The 18,963-nt window shown below is 42.4% G+C and overlaps 1 protein-coding gene across 1 annotated transcript in view; it reads left to right on the plus strand.

The window, feature by feature from the left end:
• Positions 1–16,867, plus strand: part of prkar2aa (protein kinase, cAMP-dependent, regulatory, type II, alpha A) — a 169,423-nt gene extending 152,556 nt beyond the window's left edge. Inside the window, exons 5-10 of the mRNA XM_034171762.1 lie at positions 3,101–3,242; positions 9,377–9,478; positions 9,917–9,991; positions 11,586–11,651; positions 11,828–11,966; positions 15,108–16,867. Of these exons, the coding sequence (XP_034027653.1) occupies positions 3,101–3,242; positions 9,377–9,478; positions 9,917–9,991; positions 11,586–11,651; positions 11,828–11,966; positions 15,108–15,232 (649 nt within the window). The 3' untranslated portion in view covers positions 15,233–16,867. The remainder of the gene's footprint in view (positions 1–3,100; positions 3,243–9,376; positions 9,479–9,916; positions 9,992–11,585; positions 11,652–11,827; positions 11,967–15,107) is intronic.
• The last annotated feature ends 2,096 nt before the right edge of the window (positions 16,868–18,963 follow it).

Here is an 18,963-nt window from a genome sequence, read left to right on the forward strand (position 1 = left end):
AGTTCAGAGTGCCAGCAAGTTTCAGAACCTTTGTTTCAAGTATTTCTCCTTTTTTGAATAGCCCCTAGAAAACAGGCCACTCCATTTTTGAGAGAAAACTTACGTCACTTTTTCACCAATAGCCCCCCACACACACACACACACACACACACACACACACACACACACACACCCACACCCACCCCCTTTCACACACGCCCCTTTGAAATTAATTATTCATAAGGTTGTGCCCACTATTCGTAACACTCGAAGAGAAGCAATGGCGAGCTACAGGTGTGCTTTCCCAGGCTGTTTTAGCGGACTACGATCTTCCCACGGAAAGCAGTGTACGCGATCACTGGCTTTTATTCATTTTTAACCGCATCCCCAGTACATACAACCGCTGACTATTTCTTTGCTCTGCACAATTCACGGAGGACTGTTTCACAAACCTTACACGATTTCGAGCTGGCTTCAGTCGGCATTTAATACTCAGTAGAGGGTCAGTTCCGACTCTGCGACAAAATCAATCCCAGCAGTCAGTACAGCCTGTGAGTATCACATTTTCTTTTGTTTTAAATTTGTGTTGCGCCATATTCCTGTTGTAAGAATTGCACGTTAGAATGGCACTTTAGCTCTGGTTTGTTCCTGTAAAGGGAATGAGCTAACCCCTTAGCAGCTAGGGATGTGTATCGAGAACCGGTTCCTTTTGGGTATCGTTAAGAAATGACTCGATCCACCGACATCAATAAGCTTTGTGCTTAACGATTATGTTATCGGTCTTTCAGAGTGGCCGTTGTTTTGGGGGTGTTTGTCAGGAAAATTATCATTTCTGTATTGATTACAGACCCTGCAGCGGGTCCGTAAACAACTTTTCTGGAGCGCGGCTTTGCTTTGAACCTTGAACCAATCTTAGCAGTGCTTCGCAGATTGAAGCAATGCTTCGATTATTCTTTATTTCTTTTGCTTAATTTTTTCCTGCTAAAACCGTAAAGAGCATACGTCTGTGAGTATTATTTACCTTTTCTATGTTAAACCGACCTGTTATGTTCTTCTGAAACAGCTGATAGATGTATTTTATAACTTAAAAACGGGAGCGATGCTAACGCGTTAGCATGTCTATGGCATTTTCAATGTTAAAAGTTAGCATTGCAGCTGTTATCCTGTTCGGGTGCATTTGTTTTCAAATTGTAATATTTCTTAAATTTATTTTTGTTTATATATTAATAATCTAATGATTATTATATACAATTTTAGAGAAAGAGGCAAAAAAAAAACCTGAATAGAAACACAACAGAAAATATAAAAGCAATGAAAATAAATAAATAATGCTCTCTTTTCAGTGAGAGCAAGGGCAGCCAATCAAACAACGGCATCCGATCAGCGCCACCTACTTGCATTTCATAATGAGGTTGCCAAATAAGCTCCGAAACGAAGCCATTAAAGGCAAACGAGGCATTCTAAACCCAGCATAGTAACATAGCTGTTTCAGAGAGCCTTTTAGGAAGGTTCTGAGCCATTACAGACCCAACCAATTTTGTTTTGGGTTACATATCACATCACAGAACAAGGATTAATGCCATTCAACCTCTCTCTATCACCTTTAAAGCTATGTTGTTAATGTTTTCATGAAGAGGACTACCACTGAAGTTATTCCTGTCGCTGCACACATCGAGTCAGTGCAGCACTATTCAGATCCAGCATGCAACCTTTCTGTGTGTTTACAGACTGTGCAATCCATGAACACAGTGTGTCATCTGATGACCCTGAAGAGCAGTGTGTCCGCCTGTTGTACAGCATACTGGTGTTTTCCCTCACTTGGAAACAAATTGGTAGAGGCTGATGCTGTTGTCAGGTTGAGGTATTACCTTGGATGCTAACAGACATGTAGGGAACCACTGTACACAAACTTGAAGCATCCAGGTGATTACAGTGCCTCGTTGCCACCAGCTAATGTTTTCTCCTTCTGGGTTGCAGGGAGTGTCGTCGATGTATTTAAGATGATGGCCTCTAATTTGACGTTGACCTTTGACCTATGACCTGTGTTGGGAGAACTGTCCTCCGAGTTTGATTGAAGTTTCTCTGTTCATTTTAAAGTCATTGCCACAGACTGAGAGACACGGCCTCTTTACGCGTCACAGTGGGCCTAATATAAAAACAGAAGTGGAAAAAGGGACACGGTTTACTTTATGCCTGTTCTACTTTAAATCCACACCACAGCATGTTGCACTGCTTGTCCAAAGGGTTGTTGTTGTTTTTTTTTCCCTTCTGCATCTGTTCTTTGTGTATCAAATAGGTAGATCTCATGGATTTTATCATTGACACTTTCCCTCTGCAGACAGCTGCTCTGGTGCTTCGTTGTCCTGAAACTATATATTGTTTATACTGTCGACCCTTTTCGTTGATGGTACTCAGCCAGTGACATAAGTGGCCATCATTTTTATCATTGTGGTAATCTGGCCAAAACTGAATTCATACTCCACCAGCGACCAGCGTTGGGTAGCACGACACAGCCAATCAGAGTTTGTCTAATGACTGTTCAGTAACAGCACTGCAAATTACCTTCACCAAGTTTAATCTTCATCACAAAGGGAAGACTGTGCTGCCCATCTGTAGTGTCGTTCTCTGTAAAACTTTATACGCGCATGCACACAGATTAACTTTATTTTTTATTTTTTCCATCAGTGCCCTGGCACAGCATGTGATTTAAGAGAAGGATAACTGTTGTCTACGAGTTTCTGTGTCATTACAGTCAAAAGTAATCAGTCTGTCACTTTGTTTAGCTGAGGAACAGTCAGTGTGTTCTCCATAAATGCCACAATCTGGACTCAAAGTGTCAGCTCTGCAGTACAGGACGTGCTCCCGGACCTCTGCGTGATGTCAACGGGCTATGTTTTTTTTTTTTTTTTTTTTTTTTTTTTTTTTATTATACTGGTAACAGAAGATTCTCAATGGCAGTGTGTTTGACCATACGTCAGAGAGAAGCACAAGTGTGCACTGATCACAACTTCTGGTCCAGAGTGAACTTGTATCAGGTTCATTCTGAGTTTTTTTTTTATTATTATTAGGTTTTTCTTTGACGTTCTCTTTCTTTATTTTTGTGCCTCTTCTCTCTCATTAGGGGTGTGTTTGACATTGTGGTATCAGGAACATGCGTGGGTCAGTATGACAATAAAGGCAGCTTTGGAGAACTGGCACTCATGTACAACACACCACGCGCCGCCACCATCATTGCCACCCAGGAGGGAGCGCTATGGGGCCTGGTAAGAGCACGCAAATACAGAAGAATTTACTGCTTTAGCTGTAAGTTGGACTCATTGGATTCTTATTATTGGTGATGAATCATTAATGTTAATATCTGTGAGGTAATGACCATGTGGTTAAAGCGGTTCACTTGTGACCAGAGGACACTCTGTTCAAATCCCCATCATGTGAGAAATGCACTTTGTGCCCTTGGCCAACGTCCTCAACCCCTAAGTCGCTCCCAGCTGAGCCCCTTGTATGGAAGCACACTGGTGCCATTGTGTGTGTGAATGGCTGAATGTGAGGCCTCATTGTAAAGTGCTTTGACTGTGAATGTGCTAAATAAATGGAGTCCATTTAAAATCACATCAAATATCGTTAGATTAATCACATCACAGACATTTACTGCAGAGATGTGGATGTCCTTTGTATGTTTAAAGGTTTTCAGTTCATCTCGTCACATGAACTCGTGCCAGGACGCAGCGTCAGTCCATCTGTCTGTGGTTGGTCCGTTGTCTGCTTGTCCATTCTCCATGTTACCTGTTTCTGTTGCCCGCCTGTGGGCCGTTCTTCTCTTTCTGTCCTGTTACTTGTTTATCTGTTAGCTGCCTGCCGTCTTCTACTTTCCATCTTGTCTGTTCTGTTGTTTCTTCATCGTCCATTCATCTGTTGTCTGTTTCCCGTTGGTCATTCAGTTGTCCTGCAGTTATCATCTGATTTGTCTCAGACTTGGCCACAATGTTCCCCAGGTGGTCCTCCCCTATAAGTCAAAGGTTAGACTCTGTTGTCACTTAAATTATTTCATGAAAGTTGCTCCTCCAGCTTCAGTGGTGCTCTGGAGCTAAACGTTTATTAGCTCATGGAAGCGTTATCTTCTGCTCAAATCAAAAAGATTAACGTTATGAAGGTGTTGCTTCTTCTAGCTCTTTAAACACATAAAACATAAAACATGAATGTTTCTTAATAGGATAATTAACAACAACAAAAAAACCTCTCTCTAGAATGTGAGGGACATCACCAGCACTATTCCTGTTATTTTTTGGGATTTCTACCATAACAGGTTCAGACAACACTGACCTCATGTGAATAAAAATTACTTTTCTTTGTGCAGAACACACATGGTTGCACACCTGAGTCTGGTGTGTGTGTGCGTGCGTGCGTGCTGCTGATGTGGCGTGTCCGCTGTGCACAAACTGCTCCGTGCTCTTCCGCAAGCTGATTACAGTGTTAAGTGTTTGCAGGAACCAGTATTGTTGTTGTTATAATATTAATGAATGATCTGAAATCACAGATATTTGTGTGACTTAAGCTCAGGTCACACGGCACTAACGAAGAACACCGAAGCCTTCTGGGGCATCGTTTAGCCATCGTCCAGCTTCGTTTCTGTTGCTGGCGCTTCGTCATAATTTTCAAATTGTTGAAAAATGTGAACGAATCCCAACGACAACCACAATTCGTCCGTATTCCGTTTTGCTTTCTGTCTTGACTGTTTATTATCATGTGCGTAGTTTCCGTAAAGTCAGCGTTCCGTCTGACTGTTGTCCAACTTTGTCCAACCTCCCAAGTCTGACGTCTTGCACGAACGTTGATGATATCTTGATGGATCAAGAACCAAAGCTCCAACGAGCTGCACGTAATATTGTTGTATCGCTGATGACTCGTCCATGTGTGGGATGAAAAGCAACATTCTCATACAAAAACAATAGCGGTAAGACGTTTTATCAACTACTTTAACTATTTACGCATGTTCCAGCTGTTTGTTGCTCACCTGCGTGTGCACACATGCTGTTATTGGAAAGACAAACATCTCTCACCTGTTGCCAGGACAACCATATCCTGCACCTGCACATGCTGCAGACATGAGCACAAGGCTGGCTGCTCTCAGTCTCATACCTGCTGTCAGCCACGTCATCGTGAATGTTTCGTTTAGATTTTTATTTAAAGCGTCAAGGTCGAAGATCGCGTCATTTTTCTTTTGTTAGTTTCAGTTTTGTTTCGTTCCTTTCTGCGCTCTAGATTCACAGGCTTCAGTGATGGGAAAAGTGCAGGAACATTCATCCACATTTTCTCAACGATTTGTGGCTTTGTGACTTTTTTTCCTTCGTTCAGCAACCGGTACACCTTACCTATGTGAAGTGCCTTGAGGCAGCTCTGTTGTGATTTGGCGCTATATAAAGGAAAATAAATTGAAAAAAATTGAATTCAGCAAACGCCGTGTGCTGTGTGAACAGGCCCTAACGGCACATGAGCCAGCATGTGTGCGAGTGCAGAGCGCATGAAAGACCGAAACAAAACCGAAACTAACATAAGAAAAATGAAGCGAACGGTGACCTTAACGCTATGATCATTTCTGCAGCGAGTCTGTGCTCTCCACAGCCACCTGCGCCTGCGATAACAAATGATGACGATGATGACAACAGATTTGAACATGTTGGAGCCAGAGATGGCATGCAAACGTGCATAAATAGTTAAAGTAGTTGATCAAACGTTCTTGCCGCTATGTTTCTGTATGAAAACGTTGCTTTTCATCCCACACATGGACAAATCATGTTCAGCTCATCGGAGCTTTAGTTATCGATCCGTTCAGATATTGTCAATGTTCATGCAAGACCTCAGGACTTGGTGGACGAAGTAGGAAGGCAATCAAACGGAACGCTGACGGTACGAGAACTATGCAAATGATGAGGAACCATCAAGACAGAAAGCAAAACGGAATACGGACGAATTGAAGTTGTCATTAGGATTCGTTCAAATTTTTTCAACAGTTTGAAAATTCTGACTAAGCAACAGAATGAAGCTGGACGACTGTGCTGGACAGCTCTGCTGATAGAGTTATTGTTGTCTTAGAGTAGCTGAGTGCCCTGCACACCTATACCAGAGGTTTCCTGTCATTGGTTTAGATTTCTGTCTCATGTCTGAACATTGGAGAAGATGGACTTAGCTGTCAACTCTTATTGAGAGCAATACATGTATAGTTTGTTTCAAGAAATAAAAGTGCAAACCTCCACAGAGCACCAAGGGTCTTGTTTTCTGGAGGTGGCAACTGCTGAAATGCAGAGATGTCCGTCCACCTGGAGCATCTTTTCTCTCATCGAGGATCACTATTTTCCACAAATGTTGAGAGAGCTTGTAAAGTCCCACATTCCACGGTGAGGTCCAAAGACTGGAACTAGCCATATCTCATGGTGGATTTTGGACTGGGGGAGTGACTTTGCCTGTGGCGCATTGATCCATTCGATGGTCTCAGATATCCCACCAACAACAAGACACCTATGAGGGTCATACTTTACTTTCTTTTGGTGTTAGTCCAGTGTTATAGTCCAAGTCTTCAGGGTCCTGGTGCTTCCCGTGTTGCTTTCTGACCTACGACAGCATCTGGGTAGTTTTGTTACTAGGTCTCCCTGGAGAATGCTTTTGGTATGATGTGTTCTCAGTGAACGGTCACACAGGGACTACTTCTGTTTTAAGGCTAGTCAGTTACGAGGCCAGCATATTTGCACAAATGTTAAATAACATTTTCAGAATGTCAAGAAAATAATATAAGTAAATGACTGCATTCCCAGTGAGTGATTTAAAGCCAGTGTGGAATTTTGTTCTTTCGTGATAACTGTCTTTCTAGCGAGGCTTTCGCAAAACGTGTTGCCAAAGTCATGGCACCAGATCGGTATTGGCATTTTTAAACCCAATATTGCCGTAATATCATCACTTATAAGCTTTAACAAGGTCTTTGTCTCACTTCGTTCCCGGCGTACTGTGCATCCAGAAAGTATTCGTGTTTCACTTTATCCACATTTCATGTTGCAGCCTTATTCCAAAATGTGTGAAATTCTTTCTTCTTTTTTTTTCTTTATCAAAATTCTACACACAATATCCTGTAATGATGATGTAAAAAACATTTTTTAGAGAGTTTTGCAAATTTATTAAAAAAAAAAATCACTTGTACATAAGTATTCAGTCTTTGCCATGACGCTCAAACTTGAGCTCAGGTGTATCTCATGTAGCTCATGTTGGTGGCAGCATCATGCTGTGGGGATGTTTTTCAGCAGCAGGATCTGGGAGACTAGTCAGGATTGAGGCAAAGATAAATGCAGCAATGTACAGAGACATCCTGGATGAAACCTACTTTAGAGCGCTCTTGACCTCAGACTGGGGCGACGGTTCATCTTTCAGCAGGACAATGAGCCTAAACACACAGCCAAGATATCAAAGGAGTGGTTTCAGGACAACTCTGTGAATGTCCTTGAGTGGCCCAGCCAGAGCCCAGACCTGAATCTGATTGAACATCTGTGGAGAGATCTGAAAATGTCTGTGCACCGACGCTCCCCATCCAACCTGATGGAGCTTGAGAGGTGCTGCAAAGAGGAATGGACTAAACTGTCCAAAGATATGTGCACCAAGCTTGTGGCATCATATTCAAGAAGACTTGAGACTGTAATTGCTGCCAAAGAAGCATCAATGGAGTATTGAGCAAAGGGTGGGAATGCTTATGTACAGGTGATTTCTTGTTTTAATTATTATTTTTTTTAAATATATTTTCCAAAAAAAAAAACTTCGTCATTAGGTGTTGAGTAGAATTTTGAGAGAGAAAAAATTATTTTGGAATAAGGCTGTAATATAAAATGTGGAAAAACGTAAAGTGCTGTGAATACTTTCTGGATGCACCGTATTTTATAATGTCATGTGGTGCTTTCTGTACATGTGACCTGTAATATAGGAAAATGTTCACATTGCTGTTTTAAAAAACAGGGCTTTTTTGCTCCGCGTGGAAAAAATTCTCTTGTGTGCATACAAATGTTTTTGCAGTATTTAAATTTTTTTTGTTGTTGTTGTTGTTTTTTCTTCTTTGTCCAAAGATCTGTAAAATGCTGAAACATGCTGGAAAAAAAAAAAAAATCAGCAAACTATTAAATTGTACAAATTTTATTTTCTTAATGCCCAGCTGTTTCATACATGTTTTTTCCCCTAATTTATTGAACGGCCCTTGTCTGTGTAACTTGCTGTGCAGCTATGTTATGTAAGCCAGCAATTTGAATTAAGAAATATTTGAACACTTTGCATCAACAGAGCCCACCTGTGGGGGTGGACTGTGGGTGAATCTGTGTTTTAAGAATGGAGTCTTGCTCCCTATGAATGGAGCTGGAGCTCCAAGTCTGCATTTATTCTGCTGCAGCGCCTCCCTGTGGCTGTTACAAACAGTTCAGCAGTAAGTCCCTTTGGCTGCTCCTTTGTTTTCACTCTGGGACGCCACAGCAGACCCAGGGTGGATCTGCATGTTGATTTGGCAGACGTTTTATGCCGGATACCCTTCCACACATAACGCCTGGTTTTGAATAATCAGGTCCTATCTTATCTTAGGGACCTCGTAGTACCATATCACCCCAATAGAGCGCTTCGCTCTCAGACTGCAGGCTTACTTGTAGTTCCTAGGGTTTGTAAGAGTAGAATGGGAGGCAGAACCTTCAGCTTTCAGGCTCCTTTCCTGTGGAACCAGCTCCCAATTCAGATCAGGGAGACAGACACCCTCTCTACTTTTAAGATTAGGCTTAAAACTTTCCTTTTTGCTAAAGCTTATAGTTAGGGCTGGATCAGGTGACCCTGAACCATCCCTTAGTTATGCTGCTATAGACTTAGACTGCTGGGGGGTTCCCATGATGCACTGAGTGTTTCTTTCTTTTTGCTCTGTATGCACCACTCTGCATTTAATCATTAGTGATTGATCTCTGCTCCCCTCCACAGCATGTCTTTTTCCTGGTTCTCTCCCTCAGCCCCAGCCAGTCCCAGCAGAAGACTGCCCCTCCCTGAGCCTGGTTCTGCTGGAGGTTTCTTCCTGTTAAAAGGGAGTTTTTCCTTCCCACTGTAGCCAAGTGCTTGCTCACAGGGGGTCGTTTTGACCGTTGGGGTTTTACATAATTATTGTATGGCCTTGCCTTACAATATAAAGCGCCTTGGGGCAACTGTTTGTTGTGATTTGGCGCTATATAAAAAAAAATTGATTGATTGATTGATTTCACGGAGAAAGGTCAGCAGCTGTCAGTCTGAGTGAAAAATGTCAAAACAGTGCAGATCAGCTTAATTTATTTCTAAGTCGGGCATACTGTAATGGATTAATAACATTGTAAAGATCTGGTTTTGTGTCTTTGCGTATTTACTTCAGGATCGCGCCACATTTCGGCGGCTCATTCTGAAGAACAACGCCAAGAAGAGGAGGATGTACGAGTCATTCATCGAGTCTGTTCCCTTATTAAAATCGCTGGAGGTGAGTGACTGCGGCTCATTTTCTAAACCGCTCATTGACTGTGATTCGGGTCTTCACCTTCTCTCCTCTTCTGTGGCATCAGGATTGCGCTCCAGCCAGTTTAAGGAATGGATGCACAGACAGTTCTCTTTTATTTATTTTTTCCTCACGGAGCACTGTTGCATCATGGGCTTCCATACTGCACATAGCAACAGCTGAGAATATCTGCTCTTATATGACCAAATTCTCAACAATTCAACTACATTTTTCCTCTGAGTTTTTATTATTATCCCCTTCTATAAACCTCACCACTGCTCCTTAAGGAACAGCAACCAAAGGTCAAAGGCAAGACGAGGACACAATGGCTGATGTTAAAACATGTTATGAACTCGATGCACAAACATATTTTCTGGCCTTAATTCTCTGCTTTGGTCTTCCTGCACTCTTTTCATTGTCCAGGCGACAGAGAGGATGAAGATCGTGGATGTATTAGGAGTCAAGCAGTTTTCAGATGGCGAGCGGATCATCACACAGGTGAGACGCGGATGAAGTTCTCGTAGCTTCCTACAGGTGTGATTGTCATTTCAGTGTGGTCAGCGTAAAGCTACAAGTTTGCAGCCGTAACAGGTTGTGTTACAACTCAGCACACCTCGACTGGTCCTTACCTGACAGCGTTCAGTGCCGAGTCCTCCAGAGCGGGAACGCAACTCAGCACAAATCAAGAAAAGATGGGTGAGGTTTTCCCGGATCTTGATGGACAACCAATTACCGTGGCCCCTACCACGCTCTGCCTGAGACAGCCCGGAGAAGATCAGGCACAACTCTGGGTAACGCTGGGTGATCTTGGTGTGCACTGCTTGTGAGATCTGGACGTTCGTCTTTCCTTGCTCAGTTTGGCGGCTGAGTGTGGCAGACGTGCTGAACACTCAACCACAGCCCTGCTGAAGCAAAGTGTGAACACCTCCAGCGTTAACAGACTGCCAAATCTGGAAACGTGCTGGATGCATCACTGCATCCGCAATACCACGGAACCACCTTGCTTGCTGGATGGCAACCACCCAGGCAGCCAACCGGTCAATTCCTACATCTCTAACATAACCATCTGGTGAAACATGGTTGTGTCCTTTGCCTTCTTCAGCTACTTGGGTCCTCAACACTCAAGCACCTCTGTGCTGGATCATGCTCAGAGAAACATGGACAGATTATCATAGCTGATGTTTCCTCACAGTGCAAGCGATCTTCCTCATCCAACTCTGTCTTAGTAACCGCTTGTTTGAGGCAAAGTCATTCCAGTGGGAAACAAGCATCCTCCGAAGACATCTAGTACCAAAAACATCCAGTCGTCACCTTGGGCGAGTGTTTAGCGTCCAAGTCTCACAACCATGCAGCAAGACAGGAAGCACCAGGACCCTAAAGACTTGGATCTTCATTCCCTGCCAAAGATGTCTGCATCTGCAAACACCTCTGTCACTTCATACGCTCTACCCAGGTGCCTCTCGATCTGAAAAGCCGAGGACCCAGAGACGTGTATGTCAGTGCTGGTATAAGTCAGTGTCTCTTCAAGTTCAACCCTTTCACCACATGTAGATACACTTCTGATGACTGGGTCCAGGAAGCCGTTAAAAGCCAGAAATGCAGCCGGTGAACAGTGTAGGAGCCAGAACACATCCCTGAGGAACGCCAGTTTTCACTGAGGAAAACTCAACCTCTGCCTCCGCACAGCCGTCACGGTATCTGTGTGTAGGCTGTCTATGATGTCCATTAGCTTCTTGTGGCTCCCACAGATTGTCAGCATGTCCCCAGAGAGCAGTTTGTTCAAATCCATCAAACGCTTTGCAAAAATTCAACATAGGCCTCAGAGAAGCGCTGCCGTAGTCACTCCTGCACTCTGAGAGCACCGCAGGGCTGAATGTGCTTTGATAGTTGACTTCTGTGGCGTGAACCAGGTGTTTCCCATCGCTGGCCGCATGTAGGTGGAATGGTGAGCACACTCAAAACTCTCAAACAAACCACAAACAGCATTCACAGATGTTATTGGTTAGATATTGGCTCTTACTTTTTTCTTGATGTAATGAGAAGATGTTTATCACCTGTCGGTAATGAGTGACATGCGTGTGTCTTGCTCCAGGGGGATAAAGCAGACTGTTTCTACATCGTAGAATCTGGGGAGGTGAAGATCATGATGAAGAGTAAAGTAAGGCGCTTATCCACCCCCGCGTTGTTTCTCCGTTTTGAAGCAAATTTTTCTATTTGATTTGTTCCCATTTTATAGAGACAGAAACAGTTTTACTTCTGGTGAAAATGCTGTTGAGTGCCTCACCTTTTAACACTCACCCGTCCTCGTTTTCTGTCTTCCCTCCTTCCCTGCAGACGAAGGCAGACCATGCGGACAACACGGAGGTGGAGATCACACGCTGCAGCAGGGGTCACTACTTCGGAGAGCTGGCCCTGGTCACTAACAAGCCTCGCGCCGCCTCGGCGTACGCAGTGGCTGATGTCAAGTGTTTGGGTGAGACACATTTCAGTGATGGTTCTCAGTGCTGATTGCAGACATGCACACGTGTCCTTTTAGACTTTTATACATATAAACTTTTGCAATTTGATGTTTTATGTTGATTTGAGTGTTTTTCCCACAGTGGGCTTCACGTCACTGTCAGTCATTCAGTATTTCACTGTTGAGCGAAATTATAGTTCTTCAGGTACACTGGCCCAAATTTTCTGTTTGTGTGTTTAACCCAATAAGCCCATTCACCTTGGTTCAATAGGTCAAAGGTCACTGGAGTGTACTTTGTAAAAAAAAAAAAAAAATCTTGCAAGCACAGTAACTTTTGTTTTTGTTTTTTTTTACTGCCTGATTGTCACCAACATGCTGTCTGTTAGATATACTGACTCCAAGAAGCTTATTGGCTTTGGGGCTCCAAGGGTCAAAGGTCACTTTGTAAAAATCTGAGCATAACTTATTTTCTAATTGCCTAACTGTCACTGTGTGCGTGCATGCGTGGTGGCCAAAAGAAACTTGTTGATTTGTTCGTCACTTATTATGCACTTTTTTTGAATATCTCGTCAGACAAGTGAACATTCGTGTTGTTGTTGATGCTGTTGGAGTTTGAGTCTGACCATCAGCAGCCTCTTCACAGCTGACATCATCAGTCATGTTTTGTTTTGCAGACGGTGTAGTTGTGATGACATCAGAAAAATGACGCTGGTTTTTTGTTAGTTTTGTGTGTATGTGTGGGGGTTTTTTGGTTGAATTTTTGTTTTTGTTTTTTTATACCACAGTGAAGCAGGATTTGATTCAAGGGGCCTCAATCTGCTCGTTGACTTTCTAACTCTGAAACCATTCATAGGCGTTTGGTTGTGACTGAAGGAAGGAGGCTGTAGATAAAAGCAGGTGAAATGAGTTCCCTTTACATGGCAGCTGGACTCAAAACTTGAAGGTAAAATGAGGAGCAGCAGTGTGTGGGTGGAGCTCTGAATCCAGCTGCTCCTTCTTGTCAGATGTTTGTGGTTCCACCGCCTGATCAGGAATCATCCTGAACACATCACTAAGAAGAGTTTGATCACATGACCTAAGTGGCCCTGAGACTTCAGGGTGAATCCAGAACACGCTGCACTGGGAATACCTTGCAAGAGGATGTGGGTCACTGTCCCGCTGTCACACAGATGGATCTGAGCACTGACCCTGCCGTATATTTACGGGCTGGTCTCAGCACTCTGCGTCCCTGCTGCTTCTTTTCCCACTCTCTCGTTTCGAGCAGCGTGCCGTGAAATAATAAGTGGTGTTATGAGTAGTGTTGAGTTCGTAATTGGTGTCGCCTCATTTAGCTCGTCTGTTTGCACTCTGTATTTTGCACTGAAGGCTATCCGCTAATTATTGTGCACATGAAGTGGGTGCACTGCAGCAGATGAGTATATCTTGACTTTTTAGTAATGAATGAATAATTTTCAGCAGCTGGCCTTGTATCTGCTGTTGCCACTCCACTGTGAGAGTTTACACTGCTGTGATTGTGCAGATTTTCAGTTTTCGTCTTTTTTTTTTTTGTGGTAGATTAATTTGTTCAGCTCATGCTCTGATGTTATTATCATCATTATTGTTATTAATTTAGTTTGAGTGGTGAACATCTGTGGACAACATTACCTCCAGCCTCTACAGGATGCCACTGGTGATTTAGTCACACAGACCACATCTTCCAATAAAGTGCAGTGTGCACAGTGCAGTTCATCAGTGCCCAGAGCTGCCAACAGTTAAGATTTTGTTGTAATCTCTACGATTTCAACACACGCACAGTATGACTTTAAGATATCTCATGCAGTTGTTACAGTACGAACATTTATATTTCTGGTTTTAAAAAAAAACCCTAAATTTAATTTTTTTTAAATCGCGACAATGGTAGAAGAGACAGACTGCACAGCTAACGATGCTAAAACATTGGTTAAAAGTTTCCAAAGGCTGTTGGTGCCAAAAGTATGGCATTACAGTCACACCCTGGAGGACAGAACACCAGAAAAAGCAGTGTTGCAGCGGAAGCAGAAGGTATTCACAGCGCTTCAGTTTTTCCACATTTTATGTTACAGCCTTATTGCAGAATTGATTAAATTATTTTTTCCCTCAAAATTCTACACACAATACCCCATAATGACGATGTGAAAAAGGTTGTTTTTTTTTTGTTTTTTTTTGCAAATTTATTAAAAATTAAATAACTAAGAAATCAGATGTACTTAAATATTCACAGGATTTGCCATGAGACATGATTGTCTCAAGGCACAAATCTGGGGAGGGTACAGAAACATTTCTGCTGCTTTGAAGGTCCCAGTGAGCACAGTGGCCTCCATCTGTAAATGGAAGAAGTTCAGATCCACCAGGACTCTTCCTAGAGCTGGCTACCCGTCTAAAGTGAGCGATTGGGAAGAAAAGGGCCTTAACACCAAATCACAACAACGCTGCGTCTAACCTTCCCCCCCCCGAGCGTTTACTCGGTTGACAGGCTGGGGTCGGTACACAGAGAAGCAGTCCCAAACAGCAACAGTATCACAAACATCAGGCAAGGGCGTGGTTTAAGGTACACAGGCAGGTAGTCAAAAGCAGGATGAGGCAGACAAAGCAAGGCAAAAATGCTGGAAAGAGGCACTAGGCACATCAATCCGGCGAAGGACAGAGGACACTGGAGAACTATATATACACCCCGGTGATGAGGTGCAGATTGAACGCAGGTGTATGTGGAGCACACCAGAATGAGGGTGTGGTCGGTCAGGAAAACACTCACCACAAAGAACCAGGAGAGACCGACAAGAGAGATGGGGACAGAAGAACCCAGGCAGACAAAATCCCGGCAAGAGAATAACCAATATGGAAAACAACCTGACTAGGACAAAGCAACCAGCAAATGAAAACTAAACAGGGCCAAACTCAAACCTTGACAATAGGATGAGATATCTGAGCCATAAGAAGTGTATTTGTACTGTTAGGAGTGATGGACATTAAAGGGAAAACCTGTTCAGAAACAGAGTGGGTGGAGCCCAGCAAATAAGGTACCAGTGGTCCCAGAACTGAAAATCAAAATCAGATTAACTAGTCCTGGGTTTGACTAATCTCTCTATCTCACTCTCTATCTCACTCTCTCTCACTCTCTCTCTCTCTGTGTGTGTGCAGTAATAGACATTCAGGCATTCGAGCGTCTCCTGGGCTCCTGTAAGGAGATCATGAAGAGAAACATCGCCCACTACGAGGAGCAGCTGGTGGCGCTGTTCGGTTCCAGTGTGGACCTGAGAGACTGAGCCTCCGACACCACCCTCCGTGCCTTCTACCACACACACAGACACACAAGACATCTGTCCTCCGTCAAATCGCTACACAAACTCGTCAAACCGTGAAAAACTCCACAACCAGTATGGCAGCGCAGTCCAACGCATGCAACATGACCACAGCCCAGACAAACCCACACAGCTTAAGGCGCCAGTATACCTCAGAGAGACGAAGAAATGCCGCGTAAAGTACACTCAACTGAGGCCGTGACCATGGTGCTGAAAAACATACAAAAAATATCTCTACACAGGGGCTTTACGGTGGCAGGGGTACAATTGTATTTAAAAAAAAAAAAAAAAAAAAATTTGTGTGCATGACATCCGGAGATGTTAGCCCTCAAGCTAATTTTGGTCTCGCTTATTTTGGTGTTAGCGCGAAAGTCTGAGTGATCAGAAATGGAAAGCCCACCTGCACAAAGAATAGTTCCTATGATGTACGTTGGCGCCTTAAGCCCCATTCGAGCATCGGACATGACGGCGACGCTGCGCTTTGGAGGGCCAGGATTTCTGAAATGCCACAGGTTGTTGTCAGATTGGCATATACTCGCCTTGACGTTTAATCAAACACACTTAAAGGAGGAAGTGGATGTGAACCTTTTCCATGAGCACAAAACCATTTATGTTTTCCTGTTTGCAAGCGTTTTTGAGCAATGCACATCTGAAGATGGACAAAAAGCACCAGGTTGATGCATGACTTGTAAACATGTTGGGGGGGGGGGGGGGGGGTATGAATCTTTTGTGGGTTTCAGATCATCCTGGCCCCACAGTGCCACCTAAAGCGCTGGCATGTAACTGCAGTCTTAAAATGAGTGATTCCTCGCAGCTGCAGTTTACTGTGACACATCGTCCAGTCTGCATACGTGCTAGCTGCCCACACACCTCTCGATGCGCTCACTCCGTCGATGCACAAACGCAGACCGTTGGCTATAAGCGCCACAGAACTTACTGCTTCAACCTGTCAGTATGAATGTGTTCACTGCAGCGACCATCGGTACAGGCAGCGTAAGCGCACGAATGACGTGTCAAAAGACGCAGTGTTACGGGCTTCACGTTCTCATCAACACTCCTACAACTGTTCCAACAAAGCCTCAGCCACGGACACACAAAACACAAACAGTTGACCACCGTGCAAAAACGGACAGACGACGTGTTAAAAACGGCGAGGAAAAACGCAAACATCTTCAACAAAAAAGAGATCAAAAATGCAACAAAAAAGTTTTAAAGAAGCTAAATGAGTTTTAGAAATGTTTTATGAAGATTACAAAAACACAAAAGCTTTGTTAAAATACTATTTAATTGATAAAAGTGTTTCCTCTTTGGGAGGCTGCGGGCGCAGAGCTTCTCTGCTGTTGACTTCAGGCTGGTGATTATTGCAGTACCACATAAGAAGTGAAAAACAAAAACCACCATACGCATTGTATTCAATTAATTATTAATGTATTTATTTTTTCTTTATATTTTTTTTTGTTTGACAAAATCTGCTGTTCACCATCAAATGTAAAATGAGACAGAAGAATCCTAATAAAAACGTAAGTGCATATTCTCCTTGATTATCTTCAAATGAGTTGTCCTGGATTTAAAAACAATAAAGAAAACATTTTGTTAAAACTTGTCTGTTGTATTTTTATTTCTTTTTTTTTTTTTTACTGTTGCTTATTTTCAAAGCTTCTACAACTATTTTTCCATTGCTTTTGGTTTGATTATTCACATTTACTGCAACACAATTTGTCAAATCATAGTTACTAAATTCAAGCTTGGAGATTTTTTTTTTTTTTTTTTTTGTATATAGTAGCCTAAACTATTTTTTTAAATGAGTTTGATGTAAAACTTGGGTTGTAAATATTTTCTGAAATAAGCTGATTTCTCTTCTTTTGTTAAACACTGCGGTCTATGATTAAACATCAAATACGTTCCAACACACCAACAATAATTCCACGCAGCACATTCATAAGAAAGAAAGCCAGAAACAATTTCCAAAATATAAATCAAATTACACCAGTTGGTCAGTGTGTGTTCTGTTGAGTGTTCTATTGAGTAGCTCAGTTTGCTTCAGTTGGAGCTTTTGTCCAACTTTTTAGGTCATTAAATGCAACAAAATGTGGAGTGATTGTGAAGGTTTTTAGGAATTTGGCCCAGTTGGGTTGAAATACAGCAGTAATAGTCCATGGGCCAAGCAGGTTTTCGGTACCACTTCCATCATACAACCCCTGGCAAAAATTATGGAATCACCGGCCTCAGAGGATGTTCATTCAGTTGTTTAATTTTGTAGAAAAAAAGCAGATCACAGACATGACACAAAACTAAAGTCATTTCAAATGGCAACTTTCTGGCTTTAAGAACACTATAAGAAATCAAGAAAAAAAGATTGTGGCAGTCAGTAACGGTTACTTTTTTAGACCAAGCAGAGGAAAAAAATATGGAATCACTCAATTCTGAGGAAAAAATTATGGAATCACCCTGTAAATTTTCATCCCCAAAACACACCTGCATCATATTAGATCTGCTCGTTAGTTTGCATCTAAAAAGGAGTGATCACACCTTGGAGAGCTGTTTTACCAAGTGGACTGACATGAATCATGGCTCCAACACGAGAGATGTCAATTGAAACAAAGGAGAGGATTATCAAACTCTTAAACGAGAGTAAATCATCACGCAATGTTGCAAGAGATGTTGGTTGTTCACAGTCAGCTGTGTCTAAACTCTGGACCAAATACAAACAACATGGGAAGGTTGTTAAAGGCAAACATACTGGTAGACAAAGGAAAACATCAAAGCGTCAAGACAGAAAACTTAAAGCAATATGTCTCAAAAATCGAAAAATGTACAAAACAAATGAACGAATGGGAGGAAACTGGAGTCAACGTCTGTGACCGAACTGTAAGAAACCGCCTAAAGAAAATGGGATTTACATACAGAAAAGCTAAACGAAAGGCATCATTAACACCTAAACAGAAAAAAACAAGGTTACAATGGCTAAGGAAAAGCAATCGTGGACTGTGGATGACTGGATGAAAGTCATATTCAGTGATGAATCTCGAATCTGCATTGGGCAAGGTGATGATGCTGGAACTTTTGTTTGGTGCCTTTCCAATGAGATTTATAAGATGACTGCCTGAAGAAAACATGTAAATTTCCACAGTCATTGAATGATATGGGGCTGCATGTCAGGTAAAGGCACTGGGGAGATGGCTGTCATTACATCATCAATAAATGCACAAGTTTATGTTGATATTTTGGACAATTGAAAGGGTGTTGTGGATGATGAAATCATTTTTCAAGATGATAATGCATCTTGCCATAGAGCAAAACTGAAAACATTCCTTGCAAAAAGACACATAGGGTCAATGTCAATGAGCAGATCTGATTTGATGCAGGTGTTAATTTAGGGGATGAAAATTTACAGGGTGATTCCATTATTTTTTTCTCTGTTTGGTCTAAAAAAAGTAACCGTTACTGACTGCCACAATCTTTTTTCTTGATTTCTTATAGTGTTTCTTAAAGCCAGAAAGTTGCCATTTGAAATGACTTTAGTTTTGTGTCATGTCTGTGATCTGCTTTTTTTCTACAAAATTAAACAACTGAATGAACATCCTCTGAGGCCGGTGATTCCATAATTTTTGCCAGGGGTTGTAGATAGTCCAAACTATACCTTTTTGGAATTATGATGATCAGACAAGTAATGTGATAGTTTTCAACATGATTGG

This window comes from Thalassophryne amazonica, chromosome 6 (genome assembly GCF_902500255.1).
Source record: "Thalassophryne amazonica chromosome 6, fThaAma1.1, whole genome shotgun sequence".
In the NCBI taxonomy this organism is placed as follows: Eukaryota; Metazoa; Chordata; class Actinopteri; order Batrachoidiformes; family Batrachoididae; genus Thalassophryne; species Thalassophryne amazonica.